General features: G+C 52.3%; 1 protein-coding gene across 2 annotated transcripts in view; it reads right to left on the bottom strand.

Annotated features, from left to right (window-relative positions):
* slc25a11 (solute carrier family 25 member 11) overlaps positions 1-21,184 on the bottom strand; it is a 33,330-nt gene that overhangs the window by 607 nt on the left and 11,539 nt on the right. The window contains exons 3-8 of one of the 2 annotated variants that reach the window (XM_067972091.1): positions 17,238-17,444; positions 14,714-14,804; positions 11,073-11,163; positions 7,919-8,018; positions 7,334-7,385; positions 4,691-4,850 (exon numbers count right to left, since the gene is read on the bottom strand). In XM_067972091.1, the coding sequence (XP_067828192.1) occupies positions 4,695-4,850; positions 7,334-7,385; positions 7,919-8,018; positions 11,073-11,163; positions 14,714-14,804; positions 17,238-17,444 (697 nt within the window). In that variant the 3' untranslated portion in view covers positions 4,691-4,694. Of the gene's footprint in view, positions 1-12; positions 4,851-7,333; positions 7,386-7,918; positions 8,019-11,072; positions 11,164-14,713; positions 14,805-17,237; positions 17,445-21,184 lie in introns of those variants that run through there. The other variant, XM_067972090.1, reaches the window with a different exon arrangement.

Here is a 21,184-nt window from a genome sequence, read left to right on the forward strand (position 1 = left end):
ACAGCAGCCCCCTTTAACCAATAATTAATTTATTTGAGATTTTTTTTCCAAGTCACTAATTTTTCGCTTTAATTTCACGTCACATGGTCTAACGTCACTATTCGTTTAAAAATGCCCATGGCGCCTCTCATAGGTAAGACACAACATGGGACAACAGTACAGAGGTGCCATTTGGAGCTTTCCGAGGCAGAAGAATACATTATGTTATAATATTGACAGTGTGTGTGGAGGGGGGGGGGGGGGGGGGGGGAGGGGCGGGGAGGTGGGGAGAAAGGGGAGGGGAGGGGAAAGAGTGTCAGGAGAGAGATCGGTAAGAGTAGAACACATCGCGAAGCCCCTTTAAAACGCGACATTCCTTCAAAGCGAGATAGCTCAAAATAAGTCATGTTGTCGAAGCATAATGAGAATGTCCCGCTCCAGATGAGTAAATACAGAAGTTCACACTCAGTACCACAACAAACAAGGTAGCAATACGTGAGAGGTTTATGACAGTGACCGGGGGAGCCCACTCTGGTCTGCAGTCCCGTTTCTTCAATAAATAACCAATAAACACGTCCATCAGACCAGCTCTGTGGGACTGCGGCTGTGAGAATTATACCGTATTCCCGCGGTGACGACCCCAAGCCCTTTTGGGTCCTGAACAGCCGATAGGGCTGCGATTTTTTATTTTTTATTTGGTTAGATGCATTTCGTGTGGATAGTTCTGTATTTCTCGCTCTCCCCACTGCCTGGTTGAGGGCTCTGACCAGGCGACGGGGGGGAAAGGGCATTTCCAACGCGTCCGGTTCAACGAGCCAGAGGCACGCGGATCCCAGTCCAATCCGACCGCAGCAGCTTCCCCTTCGAGTCAGATAGGATTAGGAGAGAGAAACTTTTTGTATTCTCAGCCAGATTGAAAGATTATTATTTTTTTTTAAAAAAAAGTTTACAATAAGTTTACAGAAACCCTGCGGGAGGGGGGTGGGGGATATGGTTCCCCATCCTCTATAATCAGATAAAATCTCTCCATTGTGAATTCCGATCTCCTTCCCTCCTGAGATCTGGAGGAGGAGGCAACGTTGTACTGGGGTGTGTCTGGAGACATTTACAAATCAGAGCGCAGCTCACCGACTCAATCAGAAACATGCTACCGACCGAGGTCAAGGTCTTTGCAACGATTCGAGCATTTCCAATGTGGGGGGGTCAGTCTGACCACCCCCACCCCTCCCCAATACTGGATACCTGGGGGGAGCAGCTGTGGGATGCAATTTATATCCCAGCAGTGGCTGGCCTGGCAACTCAAAACTGACAGGTGAGTGCTGGGCAGTGCCACATCCCTCTCAGCATCCTTTCTCCCCCTTGAGGTGGGAAGAAATACCTTTTTAATTCCTCCACCCCCCCCACCCTGTTAAAGATACTGCCTGTTGCTGGGATACAGTCCACAAGCATTGGCCGCCCTCCTGTACCTTTCTAAAGGTGTCCATTCTTCATCTATGAGCCTGGACAGACGGTTATTGGCGGGCCACGCGACTCGGGGGGATCTCAGCTCTCCTCGGCGCATGTCCGTGCACTTCCCAGCAAGGGTTTACTCCAGGCGATTCTCCCCACCCTAGCGCAGAGGTGCCCAGTTCAGACGAGCTAACTCAGCGCAGACTGAGAACCCTTCGCGGCCCCAGGCTGAACACTGCAATTACCCCCTTCAGCCAGGTCCTTTTAACGAATCCTCCTTGATGGGAAGGGGAGGGGAGCGAGGGGGAGGAATGAAGCTCAAACCTCTGGATGCTGGAGTTTGGGGATTTCCAACTTTTATTAAGTTTCAAGTTCAACCCCAAAGACATAATTAGGTCGACTCGCTTTGGGACAAAAGTCTCATTTCAAAGAGGGCCCTAGCTGCAGCAGAAACACATCCAACTTATCTCTAGGCCCACCCTGAACTTCTAAACCCATCTCTTACACATAGGCGCAGCACCCATTCGCTAACACGCAGTCCGATGTAGCGCAACCTCATTTAAATTCCTACTTGCCAGCTAGCCAGAAATAAACACAATGCACCTCGCCAGTTTAACAGCAAGCTCGATGCATTTTTTTTTTAAATTGAAAAGCCTGAGCGAAGGTACCACAGTGCAGGACAGCATCAAGACCGATGAGAGAAGACGGGTAGGGTGTTCTCTCCAGTCAACCACCGAGGCGGATGCCAAAAGGTCCGGAGGCCTGAGTTAAAACTGTGCAAAACTTCGGTTTCAGTGAGCGGAGAGCGGGCCTCAGAGGTGTAGGGAGACACTAAACGGTGTATATCAGGAAATCAGGGATGTCGCTTCAAGCTAAACCACTGGTTCAAACTGGCGAAGGGCAAATTTAGAACAAGCCTTGCATTTATATAGCGCCGAAGGACGTCCCAAAGTGCTTCACAGCCAATGAAGTACTTCTGAAGTGTAGTCACTGTTGTAATGTCAGAAACGCGGTAGCCATGTGATAATGACCTGTTTTAGGTGTTGGTTGAGGGATAAATATTGGCCCCAGGACACCGGGGAGAACTCCCCTGCTCTTCTTCGAAATAGTGGCCGTGGGATCTTTTACGTCCACCTGAGAGGGGCAGACGGGGCCTCGGTTTAACGTCTCATCCGAAAGACGGCGCCTCCGACAGTGCAGCGCTCCCTCAACGCTGCACTGGGAGTGTCAACCTGGACATTGCGCTCAAGTCTTTGGAGTGGGGCTTGAACCCACGACCTTCTGACTCCAGAGGTGAGAGGGCTACCCACTGAGCCAAGGCTGACACCAAATTTAGGACCGATGTCAGGAAGGTCCCTTGATACAAAGGGCAATGACACTTGGAATGGACTCTGGAGATGACAGTGGAGAAAAAAAAATCCTCAATTGTTTAACAGCTGGACATTGCGGTGGGAGGAGTCTACAGCACAATGCCCTTTAAGCCTGATTCTAGTGGGCGTGCAGTTAATGTGTCCATATGACATTCCTAGTGTCTACTTTAACTGCCCTGCGCTCGTTAAGTGCTTCTTTAATAATATCGCAACAGTCATGCCTGGGTTTCAGTGTCCTCTGCCACCGGACATTAACTGGACCCTAGGTAATTCTTTCCACTCGTGCTACTAGATTTTAAAAAAAATGTAGATATTCATAAAATCCAGATATTACAGTGATCGTTCAGATTCCAGATTCTAACCCTCACCCCCAACGTGATCAGAATCTGTCGCTCGGCCCAAGTGTCTCAGATGTGGGGGCAAAGATCTTGGCTGATTTACGTTTTACAAAATAAAAAGACCAAAAATCTTAACGAAGGAAAGATTTCGCCTCCTCCACCATCTGTAAGTGTTTAATTTTAATCTACGGGCTGCTGTTCCACGGGCCCTTCCCACGCGCTAGCCCGTAGATCGAGTCTCAACAGACTACTGAACCGATGGTGCGTCAGTTTTGATCCCCACTCTGCTCCCTTTCTCCCCCCAACTCTCTCGTTCTCACACACACACACACACACTCTGCAGCATTGGGCGGCGCACGGAGTCTGCAGTGAGAACCCTAGCCGATTCCCTCCCTCCCTCCCCCATAACGTGCGCAGTCCAGGACGCTGAGACCAACAGGAGCAATCTGAGTGCCACGCCACCTAAGATCAGCTAATTCAGCAGAAATAGGGAATTGATCTGTAAACTAGTCACACTGTAAGACTTTGGTGCGTGTGACTAAGTGGGGGAAAGAGGAGGGGAATGGTCAAACGTCTACAGATACCGACAGCCATGGGAGAACCTGATAAACGCAAGGCGACGGGGGGGCTGATTATTCCCCCCTCTACCCCAGTGCTGGACAGGAGCGCCCCAAGTGCACTGTACGTGTCCAGGCTCAGGGGTACCTGAATTTCTGATCCTGGGGCGCTGTGGCCCGGGGAAGGGTGGGGAACTCTTGGCACTGTGCCGCCCCCGCTCCTGCCCGGCTGGACCCCGGGAGGAAATTGGAGGGTAGCCGCGAGCCCGAAGGCCATCAGCTGCCCACCTAGACGCCAGCCTCGTGTGAGCAGCAGCCCAGAAGCCCCCCCCCACCCCCTCCAGAAGCCTGAGGAAAATCGTAAATTTAATTTTAAAAAGCGGCCTCTTGCAGCGCTGGGTCCTGTCTTGCTGGACCCTTGGAGAGTCCCAACGCAAGTCACCAACACCAGCTTCTTGGGCGACCCATGGCTGTAGGAACGGGAGATTGCACTAGCGCCTGACGTAGCCCCCTTTCTATTCCCCACCCCCTCACCCCTGGCCTTTGCACCCGGCAAATGGGGGATTCCCACGGGACGGGAGGGGGGGGGGCAAAGGTCAGGAGAATTGGCTGCGCTGACGGTTTACGCACTTTCCACTGTGTTAACATAAAGCAACAAAACCCTCCAGATGGTAAAACAACAACAACATGCATTCTCTCCAACACTCCCAAAGCCACACAAATTTGCTTTGGACACACAGCGGACTAACTAATTCAGCACTTTGACAAGCTGGAAAGACCGTCCCAACCCTCCGTCCAGCCCCATCCCCAAACAAAAAAAAACACTCAAGGTTATAACCCAAGTAGAAGGCCAGCCTAGCTTTTGACTACCTGGCCAATAATAGATGCATTCGCATTCTCTCACTCTCTTCACCCCCACCCCCCCTCGCCTCGCCCCCAACAGCCACCCACGCACTCATATTTCATACCCCTTGGGAGGAGGGCCTAAAGCAGTCACCATTTTATTGATCCAGGAAGTACTTCTTGTAATATATGTTCATCTGCTCCAGGAATATGAAGGTGAGGACCGTGTGGGGTCCCAGGCGTGCATAGTACGGCGTGAAGCCTTTCCAAAGGCTGAAGAATCCCTCTTGTCGGACGACTTTTAAGAGGACGTCCTGCAGGGGAACGGGAAAAAGCAGCCACGTCAAGGTGAGGAGATCGGGGTTCCCCATTTCACCTCCTTTTCCCATAAAAGGGAATTCCCTCCCAACCCCAAAACATTCCCCCCGTAGCAAGCAGAACCGCATTGCTAAAGCAGCAGTGTACAGGTCATAGGAACAGGAGGAGGCCATTCGGCCCGTTGAGCCTGTTCTGTCATTCAATTAATCTGTATCTTAACCCCATCATTCCGCCTTGGTTCCATAACCCAGCTGAAGTGGTAGAGTACAGGTCAGAGGACGTCATAAAGAAGGAACTTGCATTTATATCGCGCCTTTCACGACCTCAGGATGCCCCAAAGCGCTTTAACGCCAATGTAGTGCTTTTTAGAAGTGTAGTCACTGTTGAAACATAGGGAAATGCGGCAGCCAATTTGCACACAGCAATAATGACCAGGTAATCTGTTTTTAGTGATGGTGGATGAGGGATTAATATTGGCCAGGACACTGGCGAGATGTCATGCTAAAACTACCCTGCTCTGGTCAGACCGTACCTTGCTCAGTTACAAGGAAGGCCTGTACAAGGCCCAGGGACTAGTGCAGAGACACAAGGCTGATCCTTTGCGTAAGGGAACAGAGTTATTGTTAGGAGAAGCCTAACTCTTCAACCTTGGAAGGAGGTGACCTCAGAGCTAAACGAGACAGTAAACGGCACTGGAAGGGTAAATCGGGAACACTCCTCCAGGGTAAACCGTGATACAAGGACAAGGGGGTATACAGTCACACTGTACAGTACTGGTGGGTACAGGTCTGTCACAGTGTAACACACTGGGGTACAGTACTGGTGGGTACAGGTCTGTCACAGTATAACACTGGGGTACAGTACTGGTGGCTACAGGTCTGTCACAGTATAACACTGGGGTACAGTACTGGTGGGTACAGGTCTGTCACAGTATAACACACTGGGGTACAGTACTGGTGGCTACAGGTCTGTCACAGTATAACACTGGGGTACAGTACTGGTGGGTACAGGTCTGTCACAGTATAACACTGGGGTACAGTACTGGTGGGTACAGGTCTGTCACAGTATAACACTGGGGTACAGTACTGGTGGGTACAGGTCTGTCACAGTATAACACACTGGGGTACAGTACTGGTGGCTACAGGTCTGTCACAGTATAACACTGGGGTACAGTACTGGTGGGTACAGGTCTGTCACAGTATAACACTGGGGTACAGTACTGGTGGGTACAGGTCTGTCACAGTATAACACTGGGGTACAGTACTGGTGCGTACAGGTCTGTCACAGTATAACACAGGGGTACAGTACTGGTGGGTACAGGTCTGTCACAGTATAACACTGGGGTATAGTACTGGTGGGTACAGGTCTGTCACAGTATAACACTGGGGTACAGGTCTGTCACAGTATAACACTGGGGTACAGTACTGGTGGGTACAGGTCTGTCACAGTATAACACTGGGGTACAGTACTGGTGGGTACAGGTCTGTCACAGTATAACACTGGGGTATAGTACTGGTGGGTACAGGTCTGTCACAGTATAACACTGGGGTACAGTACTGGTGGGTACAGGTCTGTCACAGTATAACACTGGGGTACAGTACTGGTGGGTACAGGTCTGTCACAGTATAACACACTGGGGTACAGTACTGGTGGGTACAGGTCTGACACTGGAGGTTTCAGCGGTGGGATAGATTAAGAGCATTATACAATGACAACTTGCATTTGTGCAGCATCTTTAACATAATGAAACATCCTAAGGAGAGAGGCACACTGAACGGGAAAGGATTTTGTAGAGCTGACCGAAGGGAGGGTAAAAGAGGAGATTTTTAAAGGTAGGGAAAGAAGTAGGAAGGCAAAGGGGTTTAGGGAGGGAGTTCCAGAGGGCAGGGCCAACACAGCTGAAAGCCCTGCCACCAAGGAGGGATGCAAAGCGAGTCAAAGGGTCATAGGGCACGGGCTGGCTGACCCTTGAGGCGAGGCCATGAAAGGATTTGTGAACGAGGAGATGGAGTTTGAATTTGGACTATTGAGAGCCAGTGATCAGCCAGGACGGGGGTGACTTGCGAGCGAAGTCCAGTGCAGGACGGGCCGCAGTGCTTTAGACAAACTGGAGTTCACATCGTAAAGAGTTCGAGGAGTCTTGAAATGACAAAAGTGTGGATAAGGTTTCGTTGGCTGAGGGGCTGAGGTGGGCAGTATAACAGAGTTGGAGACCTGTTGCCTTGGTGACACTTAATGGGGTTTAATATCCACTGCCTTAAGAGCAACTTTTTGTATTGACAGTTAACGGTAAATAGGTCCAGCGACAGCACAGGGTAACCTCTCCCTCCTCCCCAGGATTATCGCCCCTCCCTCTCCCGCGTTACCCCCCCCCTCCCCCGCGTTACCCCCCCACGTTACCCCTTCCTCCCCCGCATTATCCCCCCTCCCTCCCTTCCCTCCTTGGACATCAGTGTGTCAAAATAACACGTTGCCTCACCAATCCATTCTTGTATTCAGGTTTGCCATCGATCATCCGCATGTTTTGAATTCTGTGAAGTAAATAAAAATAATGCTTAAATTCCTTTACAGTTTTACTATGCCCAGTTTGATTACATGTGATGGGGTGCGATGTTAGCAGATACCCACACTGCGCAAATGTGGGGTAAGTGGCACAAGAGCATCCGACAGAAAAGCTCCCTCTACACTGTCCCATCAAACACTCCCAGGGCAGGTACAGCACGGGTTAGATACAGAGTAAAGCTCCCTCTACACTGTCCCATCAAACACTCCCAGGGCAGGTACAGCACGGGTTAGATACAGAGCAAAGCTCCCCCCACACTGTCCCATCAAACACTCCCAGGGCAGGTACAGCACGGGTTAGATACAGAGTAAAGCTCCCTCTACACTGTCCCATCAAACACTCCCAGGGCAGGTACAGCATGGGTTAGATACAGAGTAAAGCTCCCCCCACACTGTCCCATCAAACACTCACAGGGCAGGTACAGCATGGGTTAGATACAGAGTAAAGCTCCCTCTACACTGTCCCATCAAACACTCCCAGACATTTAGCTCATTTCCTCACCTAGTTTTTGCAATGTCCACGGGCATGGAGGCTGCAGTCGTCACAAGCCCACTGATCATACTGGCACAGAAATGGCACAAGATGTTATCTTTGAAATGACCTGTGTTTACGGAAAAAAAAAGCACAATTCAGAAATAGGAACAATTCTATCCCTGCTCCCCGCCCCCGTTAAAGCTGGAGCGTCCAAACCGAGATCAGTAATCCATGTGCGGACCATTGGCCCCGTGTAACTGACTGGCCGAGCGCTGGTTAATCAGCTTCTATTCCCTAGAGCAATCACGCAGGATTATGTTGTTAATCAGATCAGCTTGATTTGAAGGAGTCGGGAGTACGCGAGTGTAGTGGTGATTGTACCGGGCAAGCAACCTGGAGTACGAGAGTTCAAACCTCACAGCGGCAAGTCGTGAAACCGAATGCGAGGGCTAGGCACCAGTAAAAACGTCAGTGAAAGCTGCCAGATTGCTGTAGAAACCACATTTTTAACGCAATAAAACGTCCCCAAGGCACTTCACAGGAGCGTTGACAAACAAATGTTTAACACTGAGCCCACATAAGGAGATATTAGGACAGATGACCGAAAGGTTGGTCAAAGAGGTAGGTTTTAAGGAGCGTCCTTAAAAGGAGGAGAGAGAGAGGTGAAGAGGTTTTGGAGGGAATTCCAGAGCTTAGGCGCTGAAGGGATGGCCGACAATGGTGGAGCGAAGAAAATTGGGATGCTCAAAGAGGCCAGAATTGGAGGAGCGCAGAGATCTGGGGGAGGGTTGTAGGGGCTGGAGGAGGTTACAGAGATAGGGAGGGCGAGGCCATGAGGGATTTGAAAACAAGGATGAAACCCAATGGGTTCAGTGATGGCCTTTCAGAGAAGAGAAGCTGCCCCCCCTCATCTCTCCCCCACCCGGTCTGGCCTACACCTGATGCATCGTCACTCCTTTCTGAAGATGCCGACTCCTGGTTGGGTTTGATTCCACAGGTGCCCGTACCCCCAGCCCGACACACCTATGCACCCACTCCCCCACCACCCACCCTCCCTCCCCCCCCACCCACCCACACCACCAAAACCCACCCTCCCTCCCACCCTCCCCCCCCCCCACACACACCCCACCACCAAAACCCACCCTCCCTCCCCCCCACACACCCCACCACCTAAACCCACCCTCCCTCCCCCCCCACACACCCACCACCTAAACGCCACCCTCCCTCCCACCCACACACCCCACCACCTAAACCCACCCTCCTCCCCCCCACACACCCCACCACCTAAACCCACCCCTCCCCCCCCACACACCCCCCCCCCCCACCACCAAAACCCACCCACCCTCCCTCCCCCCCCACACACCCCCCCACCACCTAACCCACCCCTCCCTCCCCCCCCACACACACCCCCCACCACCTAAACCCACCCTCCCCCCCCACACCCCCCCCCCCACCACCAAAACCCACCCACCCTCCCTCCCCCCCCACAACACCCCCCCCACCACCTAAACCCACCCTCCCTCCCCCCCCACACACACCCCCACCACCTAAACCCACCCTCCCTCCCCCCCCCACACACACACCCCCACCACCAAAACCCACCCTCCCTCCCTCCCCCCCCCACACCACCCCCACCACCAAAACCCACCCTCCCTCCCTCCCCCCCCACACACCCCCACCACCAAAACCCACCCACCCTCCCTCCCCCCCACCACACCCCACCACCAAAACCCACCCTCCCTCCCTCCCCCCCCACACACCCCCCACCACCTAAACCCACCCTCCCTCCCCCCCCCACACACACACCCCACCACCAAAACCCACCACCCTCCCTCCCCCCCCACACACCCCCACCACCAAAACCCACCCTCCTCCCTCCCCCCCACACACCCCCCCACCACTAAACCCACCCTCCCTCCCCCCCCACACACACCCCCCACCACCAAAACCCACCCACCCTCCTCCCCCCCCACACACCCCCACCACCAAAACCACCCTCCCTCCCTCCCCCCCCCCACACACCCCCCCCACCACCTAAACCCACCCTCCCTCCCCCCCCCACACACACCCCCACCACCTAACCCACCCTCCCTCCCCCCCACACACCCCCCCCCCACACCACCAAAACCCACCCACCCACACACCCCCCCCACCACCTAAACCCACCCTCCCTCCCCCCCCACACACACCCCCACCACCAAAACCCACCCTCCCTCCCCCCCACACACCCCACCACCTAAACCCACCCTCCCTCCCCCCCACCCCACCCACACCACCAAAACCCACCCTCCCTCCCCCCCCCACACACACCCCCACCACCAAAACCCCCCCACCCTCCCCCCCCCCACACACACACCCCCACCACCAAAACCCACCTCCCTCCCCCCCCCACACACACACCCCCACCACCAAAACCCCCCCACCCTCCCCCCCCCCACACACACACCCCCACCACCAAAACCCACCCTCCCTCCCCCCCCACACACACACCCCCACCACCAAAACCCACCCACCCTCCCTCCCCCCCCACACACCCCCACCACCAAACCCACCCACCCTCCCTCCCCCCCCACACACACCCCACCACCAAAACCCACCCACCCTCCCTCCCCCCCCACACACCCCCACCACCAAAAACCCCCCCACCCTCCCCCCCCCCACACACACCCCCACCACCAAAACCCACCCTCCCTCCCCCCCCCCACACACCCCCACCACCAAAACCCCCCCACCCTCCCTCCCCCCCCACACACCCCCACCACCAAAACCCCCCCACCCTCCCCCCCCCACACACACACCCCACCACCAAAACCCACCCTCCCTCCCCCCCCACACACACCCCCACCACCAAAACCCCCCCACCCTCCCCCCCCCACACACACACCCCCACCACCAAAACCCACCCACCCTCCCTCCCCCCCCACACACCCCCACCACCAAAACCCACCCACCCTCCCTCCCCCCCCACACACCCCCACCACCAAACCCACCCTCCCTCCCCCCACCCACACACCCACCACCTAAACCCACCCTCCCTCCCCCCCCCACACACACCCCCAAAACCCACCGTCCCTCCCCCACCCCGACCTAAACCCACCCCCAACACCACGCCCCCCCCACATCCCCGGCTTAAAACGCACCAGGAGAGTCGTAGACCCCGAAAAGGAGAGAGAGATCTCACCTAAACTCAGCAGGAATTGCTTGGACTGGGAGTAAGAAGCCAGCTGGGCTGCATTCACCACGACAGCTCTGGTCATTGTAGGGACACATCCCTGGAAAATATCGAGGAACACGGAGAGTATGAGTTATTGTGATCCAATGATATCTTCCACGGAGATTTCTCTTTGAACATTTTTTTTTATTAAACTTTTTTTGTGATTCAAGGTCACTTTGACAGCACCTCCTCCCCCGAGAACTCCACCACCGAGAAGCACAACAGCAGCAATGTCGTGTGAACACCATCACCTCCAGGCTCCCCTTCACACATGGAGGCCTCCAAGTGTCTGGAAAAGAGAAGACTGAGGAGTGACCTGATAGAGGTCTTTAAGATTATGGAAGGGTTTGATAGAGTAGACGTAGAGAAGATGTTTCCACTTGTGGGGAGACCAGAACTAGGGGCTATAAATATAAAGATAGTCACTAATAAATCCAATAGGGAATTCAGGAGAAACTTCTTTACCCAGAGAGCGGTGAGAATGTGGAACTCACTACCACAAGGAGTAGTTGAGGCGAATAACATAGATGTATTTAAGGGAAGCTGGATAAACAGGTGAGGGAGAAAGGAATAGAAGGATATGCTGATAGGATGAGATGAAGTAAATAGAGTGGGAGGAGGCTCGTGTGGAGCATAAACACAGACCAAACGGCCTGTTTCCGTGCTGTAAATTCTATGCAATTATATGTAACACCATCCTGCTTTGGACATACATCACTGCTCCTTCATAGTCCCTGTGTCTATACCCTGCAATTCCCTACCGAATACCATTGTGGGAGCACCATCAGCACAAGGAGAAGGCCCACCACTGGCCTTCTCAAGGCAACTAGGGATGGCAATAAATGCCGGCCTTGCCCACATCCCAAGAACAAATAATATTTTTTTTTTAAGAAGTGATGGATATCAGGGCAGGGGATTTTGGAACACTTTTTACTTCAGACACCAATATCATCCAAGTCTGGTTGATGCAGAGTAAAATGCCCTCTACTCGGCCCCAGTGATGCTACAGTCCCAACATCAGGACACGGCCATGTTACAGCACCTGTGTGACAATTGTTCATCTCCCACAATCACCACCTGGAGTCTCTGTGAATTACATAACAAAGAATATTTGCAGGGGTTCCCTGGGAGTGTGTCAATATTTCCTGGGGTCCCTGGGAGTGTGTCAATATTTCCTGAGGGGTCCCTGGGAGTGTGTCAATATTTCCTGAGGGTCCCTGGGAGTGTGTCAATATTCCTGAGGGGTTCCCTGGGAGTGTGTCAATATTTGCAAGGGGTTCCCTGGGAGTGTGTCAATATTTCCTGAGGGGTCCCCTGGGAGTGTGTCAATATTTGCAAGGGGTCCCTGGGAGTGTGTCAATATTTGACAAGGGGTCCCTGGAGTGTGTCATATTTCCTGAGGGGTCCCTGGGAGTATGTCAATATCTCCTGGGGTGTTCCTGGAGTGTGTCAATATTTGCAAGGGGTCCCTGGGAGTGTGTCAATATTGCAAGGGGTTCCCTGGGAGTGTGTCAATATTTCCTGAGGGGTCCTGGGAGTATGTCAATATTTCTGGGTTCCCTGGGAGTGTGTCAATATTTGCAAGGGGTCCCTGGGAGTATGTCAATATTTGCAAGGGTTCCCTGGGAGTGTGTCATTATTTCCTGGGGTCCCTGGGAGTGTGTCAATATTTCCTGGGGTCCCTGGGAGTGTGTCAATATTTCCTGGGGTTCCCTGGGAGTGTCGTCAATATTCCTGAGGGGTTCCTGGGAGTGTGTCAATATTTCCTGGGGTTCCCTGGGAGTGTGTCAATATTCCTGAGGGTTCCCTGGGAGTCGTGTCAATATTTCCTGAGGGGTTCCCTGGAGTGCGTCAATATTTGCAAGGGGTTCCCTGGAGTGCGTCAATATTTGCAAGGGGTTCCCTGGGAGTGTGTCAATATTTCCTGGGGGTCCCTGGGAGGGCTCCAATATCAACTCAATATATTCAATATTTGCATAGGTCCTGGGAAGTGTCAATATTTGGAGGAGGTCCTCAGGAATGTATCAATATTTCTGCAGGGGGGTTTCCCCATAGAACAAAGTTTGAAAAACTGCCAGATTAGGTTACATCATTAGTCAGGATTTGAAACACTTGCTCTTCTGATCTTCAACACACAGCTGTATGGTGACCAGCACTGGCTGTTTTATTTTTAAGCATTTTGAAAGCAAAACATTTCATCTACTGCCCTCACCCCCTCTCGCCTATTCAATATTACAGGGTCCCACTGTACTTAAAAGAGAAGCAAAGTACAGGGAGTAATCTTTGTTGCAACGACTCCCCCACTGCCTAGTCACAAAATCTATACTGATAAAAGCAGGAAGGAGTCAGGAGCATTCTCTGTGCTGTGCTGGACTGGGTGTTCTCGGTGGGGACAGCAGCAGGGGCATCACGGGCGATCTTATCTCCCCCCTAGGCTCGGCAGGGAGAAATCGGCCACACTTCCCCGCTTCTGAGAGGCTCGTGCTGGAAAGTGCATGCTTGTGGATACTGAGTGAGAACAATAGGAACAGGAGAAGGCCATTCAGCCCCTCGGGCCTGTTCCGCCATTCAATTACATCATGGCTGATCTGCATTTTCCCGCCTTTGCTCCCTATCCCTCGATAACCTTGCCCAATAAAAATCCATCGATCTCAGTCTTGAAAGCTCCAATTGACCCCCAGCATCCACAGCCTTTTGGGGGAGAGAGTTCCAGATTCCCACTACCCTTTGTGTGAAGAAGTGCTTCCTGACATCACCCGTGAACGGCCTGGCTCTAAGTTTATTATATTCCCTCGTTCTGGATTCCTCCGTTTCTACCCTATGAAATCCTTTTACCATTTTAAACGCCTCGATCAGATCACCCCTCAATCTCCTAAACTCAAGGGAATACAAACCAAGTTTATGCAACCTGTCCTTGTAATTTAACCCTCTAAGCCCCGGTATCATTCTGGAGACTCTGCGCTGCACCCCCTCCAAGGCCGATATATCCTTGCTGAGGTTTGATGCCCAGTACTGAAGGCAGTGCTGCAGATGGGGCTCTGATCTGGTGTCCCCCCACCTCCCCAGCCTGGTTAAATAGACTGCCGACATTCACTGTTAGGGCTTACCCATGACCCATGATTAATGGCCACTTAGGTGAGGTACCAGAGGGTGACCCTGCAGGGAGTCAGTAACTTCATGGGAAAAAGGGGGGGGGGGGGGGGGGCCGGGCCGGGGGAGAAAATTGATTGCAATAAAAAGGTCTTGACTTTTTAAAAGAAATATCTGCATTTAAAGGGAGATTTAACGTCCCTCCAGGCCACTGCTGATGAAATGGAGCCCAGTCCCTCTCCACTGGATACAATGGGAGGGCCACAACTCTGAATGGGCCTGGGAGCTGGTCGGGGAAACATCCGACCCTGAAAGTACTTGCTACCGGCCGAGGATGGCAAGTCACATTTTTTTATTTAAAAAATCGACGGAGTAAAGGGCAGGAAGAAAAAGTGCTGGCCTGGACTTTTTGTGCCTTTTAACGAACTCGTTTAGGGGGTGAATTGGCACTAGTGCAGTTGGCGGCCAACCCTTTTGGAGTCCCGTGCTGCTTGGTTGACGGTTTGCTGTGAACCTACCCGCCAGAGTGTGACGACCCCCTCTTCACGAGTGATGCGAATTAGTGCGTTGAACACATTCGAGTAACCCCTACGTTGGCTGACAGGCATCCTGCAGAGAAAGAAGAGTTGGGAGGCATAATTAAAGGGTTGTTTGTTGAGAGTCTCCAATAATTAAATCAGCCACAAATAAACACCACACAGCCATGCTCTGTACGGTTACACAAGGAGAAGGTAACTGGGAGAGTAACTTCAATATAAATTCAACAACGACAAGATAGAGAAACATCCCAAGGCGCTTCACAGGCAGAATAGGACACCGGGCCAAACAAAGATATTAGTAAGGGTGGCTAAAAGCTTGGTCCAAGAGGTGGGTTTTAAGGAGGGTCTTAAAAGGAGGAGTGAGAGAGACAGAGAGATTTAAGGAAGGAATTCCACAGCTTGGAGCTGAAGGGCGGAAGGCACACCGTCTCTGGTGGGACCAAAGGAGTGGTGGGGGGAGGATGTGCAACAGGTCAGATTTGGAGGAACGCACAGTTCTCAAGAGGGCTTTAGAGCTGAAGCACGTTACACAGATAGGGAGGGGCGAGGCCATGGATGGATTTAAACACAGGGACGAGAATTTTAAATTTGAGGAGTTGGGGGACCGGGAGCCAAAGTAGGTCAGTGAGCTCCAGGGTGATGGGTGAGCGGAACTTGATGCGAGTTAGGAGGCGGGCAGCAGAGTTTTAGATGGGTTGAAATTTATGGAGCGTGGAGGATAGCAGGTCGGCCAGGCGAGCAGTGGAATAGTCACCGGAAGTGACAAAGGCGTGGATGAGGGTTTTAGCAGCAGATGGGTTGATGCGGGGGCAGAGGATGTTACAGAGGTGGAAGCAGACATTCGTTGTGATGCAGAGAATATGGGATCAGAAGCCAGTGGCCAGGGTGGGGATGGAATCGGTGGCCAGGGTAGGGAGTTTGTGGGGGGGGGGGGGGGGGGTGGAAGACGATAGCTTTGGGCTTCCCAATGTTTAACTGGAGGAAACGTCAAATCATCTAAGACTGGTCAACCACACCATGCTCCTCTAACACCTCTCCGTCATTGTCCAAGCTCAGTGGTATCGCCCGCTGTTGGTTCCACTTTTACCCATCTGATCGTAACTGGAGTATCGTTACCTCTGGAGTCCCCCAAGGATAGATCCTCAGCCCCCGTCCTCTTCCTCATCTACATGCTGCCCCTTGGCAACATGACATGGGATCAGATTCCACATATGAGCTGACGGCACCCAGCTTCACCTCTCCACCACCTCTCAATTACCTCGTGTTGTCAGACTGCTTGCCTCAAGGGTTTCCTGCTCCCGCACGCTATCTAGCGACCCCTGCTGGAAAATGCGCGAGAGGACACAGGGCAAGAAGATGGCCAGGGCTCAGCTGTGATCCTGCCCCGCACCATCGAAAAACCTGCCGAGATTCACAGTCCAGGCACACGCATAAAGTGGAAAGTGCTTCCAGAACAGCAGAGGAGAAAAGGTAAGTCTCTGAAAGTGAGAATGCATCTATATTTTATGGAAATATCTTGCGTATGTTCGCGTTGCCTGATCAACTTCCTGTTGTCACAATTTTTGGTCACACTTTTATGTCAACTTTTAACATTGAAACTGCTTAGATACTGATTTAGAAGGGAGACCCTGTATGTAAACAGTTGTCTGTAACGGTGTAGTTGCAGGCTGAGACCAGCCGGTGGCGCTGTGCAGCAAGTTTCTGAAGTCTCTCTCCCAACTCCACTGTCTTGTACATATAAACAAAAATTCATCAGCTGACCATGGGCAGCAACACAGGCAATTTACTAGCATATTTATAATAAATCTTTTAATATGCACTTGCTCTGCCCTATAATTTCCTTCGTATTGTGACGTCTGTTGGCTTGCACACCTCGACACCATACGTGAGGCAGCCAAGTTAGCAACAGATCCCCAGTGTCTCGATACTCTCAGTACAAGCCCCCCTGATCAACATGTCTGAATCAGTCGCCTTGGGAACACAGGAACTGGAGGAGGTCATTCAACTCCTCGAGCCTGTTCCGCCATTCAATCAGATCATGTATCTTAACTCACATCCATTTGTCTTGGCTCCATATTCCTGAATACCCTTGGCTAGCAAAAATCTATCGATCTCAGATTTTAAATTATTAACTGAGCTAGCATCTACTGCTTTTTGTGGGAGAGTTCCAAACGTCTACCACCCTTTGTGTGAAGAAGTGTTTCCCGACTTCTCTCCTGAATGGCCTGGCTCTGATTTTAAGATTATGTCCCTTTGACCTAGACTCCCTCCACCAGTGGGAAAAAGTTTCTCTCTATCAACCCAATCAATTCCTTTCAAAATCCTAAAAACCTCAATCAGATCACCCCTTAACCTTCTATATTATAGAGAATACAAACCCAGTTTATGTAATCTCGCCTCACAATCCAACCCTTGGAGCCCTGGTAACATTCTGGTGAATCTGCGCTGCACTCCTTCCAAGGCCAATACATCCTTTCTAAGTACTTTGTTTCAGGCGCCTTACCTGCCATCGGCAGTCATCCTGATCAGCGACACCTCGGCCGGCGTCCCTACGAAGGCGCCGATAGCGCCCGCTGTCATCCCGATTCCCGCTTTGAGGAAGAAGTTGGGTGGCGTCCCGTCGGCTTTGGTGAGCTTCTCGAAGAGGATGGTGTAGATCCCCAGCCGGGTCGTCGTGTACGTGGCCTGTCGCAGCAAGCCAGCGGAAAGACTGCGGGAGAGAGGCACCTTCCAATGATACTGCTCTAACAAAGCGAACAAATACTTAACAGACGCGTAAGCTCTCGCTCCCTGCTGGCTGAATTGGTAAGTGCAAGTGCCCCAAACCATACGGACTGGGAAGTGGGCTGCCTGGTTGGTGCTGAGTCAGCATAGTACGGTAGTATAGTGGTTATGTTACTGGACTAGTAATCCAGAGGCCTGGACGAAAATCCAGAGTCATGAGTTCAAATCCCGCCACGGCAGCTGGCGAATTTAAATTCAATTAATTAATTAAATTCAATTAATTAAAATAAAAATCTGGAATTAAAATACTAGTATCAGTAATGATGGCCATGAAACTACCGGATTGTCGTAAAAACCCATCTCGTTCACTAATGTCCTTTAGGGAAGGAAACCTGCCGCCCTAACCCGGTCTGGCCTATATGTGACTCCAGACCCACAGCAATGTGGTTGATTCTTAATTGCCCTCTGAAATGGCCTAGCAAGCCACTCAGTTGTAAAATCTCGCTACGAAAAGTCACAATAAGAATAAAACCGGACGGACCACCCGGCACCGGACACGACAACGGCAAAACACCAAGCCCAGTCGACCCTGCAAGGTCCTCCTCACTAACATCTGGGGACTTGTGCCAAAATTGGGAGAGCTGTCCCACAGACTAGTCAAGCAACAGCCTGACATAGCCATACTCACAGATTCATACCTTTCAGCCAACGTCCCAGACTCTTCCATCACCATCCCTGGGTATGTCCTGTCCCACCGGCAGGACAGACCCACCAGAGGTGGTGGTACAGTGATATACGGTCAGGAGGGAGTGGCCCTGGGAGTCCTCAACATTGACTCTGGACCCCATGAAATCTCATGGCATCAGGTCAAACATGGGCAAGGAAACCTCCTGCTGATTACCACCGACCATCCTCCCTCAGCTGATAAATCAGTCCTCCTCCATGTTGAGCACCACTTGGAGGAAGCACAGAGGGTAGCAAGGGCACAAAATGTACTCTGGGTGGGGGACTTCAATGTCCATCACCAAGAGTGGCTCGGCAGCACCACTACTGACCGAGCTGGCCGAGTCCTGAAGGACATAGCTGCTAGACTGGGCCTGCGGCAGGTGGTGAGCGAACCAACACGAGGGAAAAACTTACTTGACCTCGTCCTCACCAATCTGCCTGTCGCAAATGCATCTGTCCATGACAGTATTGGTAGGAGTGACCACCGCACAGTCCTCGTGGAGATGAAGTCCCGTCTTCGCACTGAGGACACCATCCAATGTGTTGTGTGGCACTACCACCGTGCTAAATGGGATAGATTCAGAATGGATCTAGCAGCTCAAAACTGGGCATCCATGAGGCGCTGTGGGCCATCAGCAGCAGCAGAATTGTATTCCAGCACAATCTGTAACCTCATGGCCCGGCATATTCCTCACTCTACCATTACCAACAAGCCAGGGGATCAACCCTGGTTCAATGAGGAGTGTAGAAGAGCATGCCAGGAGCAGCACCAGGCGTACCTAAAAATGAGGTGCCAACCTGGTGAAGCTACAACTCAGGACTACATGCATGCTAAACAGCGGAAGCAACATGCTATAGACAGAGCTAAGCGATTCCACAACCAACGGATCAGATCAAAGCTCTGCAGTCCTGCCACATCCAGTCGTGAATGGTGGTGGACAATTAAACAACTAACGGGAGGAGGAGGCTCTGCAAACATCCCCATCCTCAATGATGGCGGAGTCCAGCACGTGAGTGCAAAAGACAAGGCTGAAGCGTTTGCAACCATCTTCAGCCAGAAGTGCCGAGTGGATGATCCATCTCAGCCTCCTCCCGATATCCCCACCATCACGGAAGCCAGTCTTCGGCCAATTCGATTCACTCCACGTGATATCAAGAAACGGCTGAGTGCACTGGATACAGCAAAGGCTATGGGCCCCGACAACATCCCAGCTGTAGTGCTGAAGACTTGTGCTCCAGAACTAGCTGCGCCTCTAGCCAAGCTGTTCCAGTACAGCTACAACACTGGCATCTACCCGACAATGTGGAAAATTGCCCAGGTATGTCCTGTCCACAAAAAGCAGGACAAATCCAATCCGGCCAACTACCGCCCCATCAGTCTACTCTCAATCATCAGCAAAGTGATGGAAGGTGTCGTCGACAGTGCTATCAAGCGGCACTTACTCACCAATAACCTGCTCACCGATGCTCAGTTTGGGTTCCGCCAGGACCACTCGGCTCCAGACCTCATTACAGCCTTGGTCCAAACATGGACAAAAGAGCTGAATTCCAGAGGTGAGGTGAGAGTGACTACTGCCCTTGACATCAAGGCAGCATTTGACCGAGTGTGGCACAAAGGAGCCCTAGTAAAATTGAAGTCAATGGGAATCAGGGGAAAAACTCTCCAGTGGCTGGAGTCATACCTAGCACAAAGGAAGATGGTAGTGGTTGTTGGAGGCCAATCATCTCAGCCCCAGGACATTGCTGCAGGAGTTCCTCAGGGCAGTGTCCTAGGCCCAACCATCTTCAGCTGCTTCATCAATGACCTTCCCTCCATCATAAGGTCAGAAATGGGGATGTTCGCTGATGACTGCACAGTGTTCAGTTCCATTCGCAACCCCTCAAATAATGAAGCAGTCCGAGCCCGCATGCAGCAAGACCTGGACAACATCCAGGCTTGGGCTCATAAGTGGCAAGTAACATTCGCGCCAGATAAGTGCCAGGCAATGACCATCTCCAACAAGAGAGAGTCTAACCACCTCCCCTTGACATTCAACGGCATTACCATCGCCGAATCCCCCACCATCAACATCCTGGGGGTCACCATTGACCAGAAACTTAACTGGACCAGCCATATAAATACTGTGGCTACAAGAGCAGGTCAGAGGCTGGGTATTCTGCGGCGAGTGACTCACCTCCTGACTCCCCAAAGCCTTTCCACCATCTACAAGGCACAAGTCAGGAGTGTGATGGAATACTCTCCACTTGCCTGGATGAGTGCAGCTCCAACAACACTCAAGAAGCTCGACACCATCCAAGATAAAGCAGCCCGCTTGATTGGCACCCCATCCACCACCCTGAACATTCACTCCCTTCACCACCGGCGCACTGTGGCTGCAGTGTGCACTATCCACAGGATGCACTGCAGCAACTCGCCAAGGCTTCTTCGACAGCACCTCCCAAACCCGCGACCTCTACCACCTAGAAGGACAAGAGCAGCAGGCACATGGGAACAACACCACCTGCACGTTCCCCTCCAAGTCACACACCATCCCGACTTGGAAATATATCGCCGTTCCTTCATTGTCGCTGGGTCAAAATCCTGGAACTCCCTTCCTAACAGCACTGTGGGAGAACCGTCACCACACGGACTGCAGCGGTTCAAGGCGGCGGCTCACCACCACCTTCTCAAGGGCAATTAGGGATGGGCAATAAATGCCGGCCTCGCCAGCGACGCCCACATCCCGTGAACGAATAAAAAAAAAAAAAATTTCAGCAGAGGCAAACGTTAAAATTGGGCCCGGACTAAAATGGAGGAAACTGTTTAACGAGCCAGCTCCCACCTGATTGTCATCCAGTGACCCTTGCTGCAGATGCGTCGTGTACGGACGTCAGGTAAGGGCTTGGCCATGATGCCTGCCATTGTCGAATAGCCGGCTAGCAATCACCGTAACGCCTCAGGTTTGAGTGAAAAGGTATTGGAGGCCTGCTGGCACCGGTGGAATTGTGCCCCAGCTAAGA

The sequence above is a fragment of the Heptranchias perlo genome, chromosome 35 (assembly GCF_035084215.1).
Source record: "Heptranchias perlo isolate sHepPer1 chromosome 35, sHepPer1.hap1, whole genome shotgun sequence".
NCBI classification, from domain to species: Eukaryota; Metazoa; Chordata; class Chondrichthyes; order Hexanchiformes; family Hexanchidae; genus Heptranchias; species Heptranchias perlo.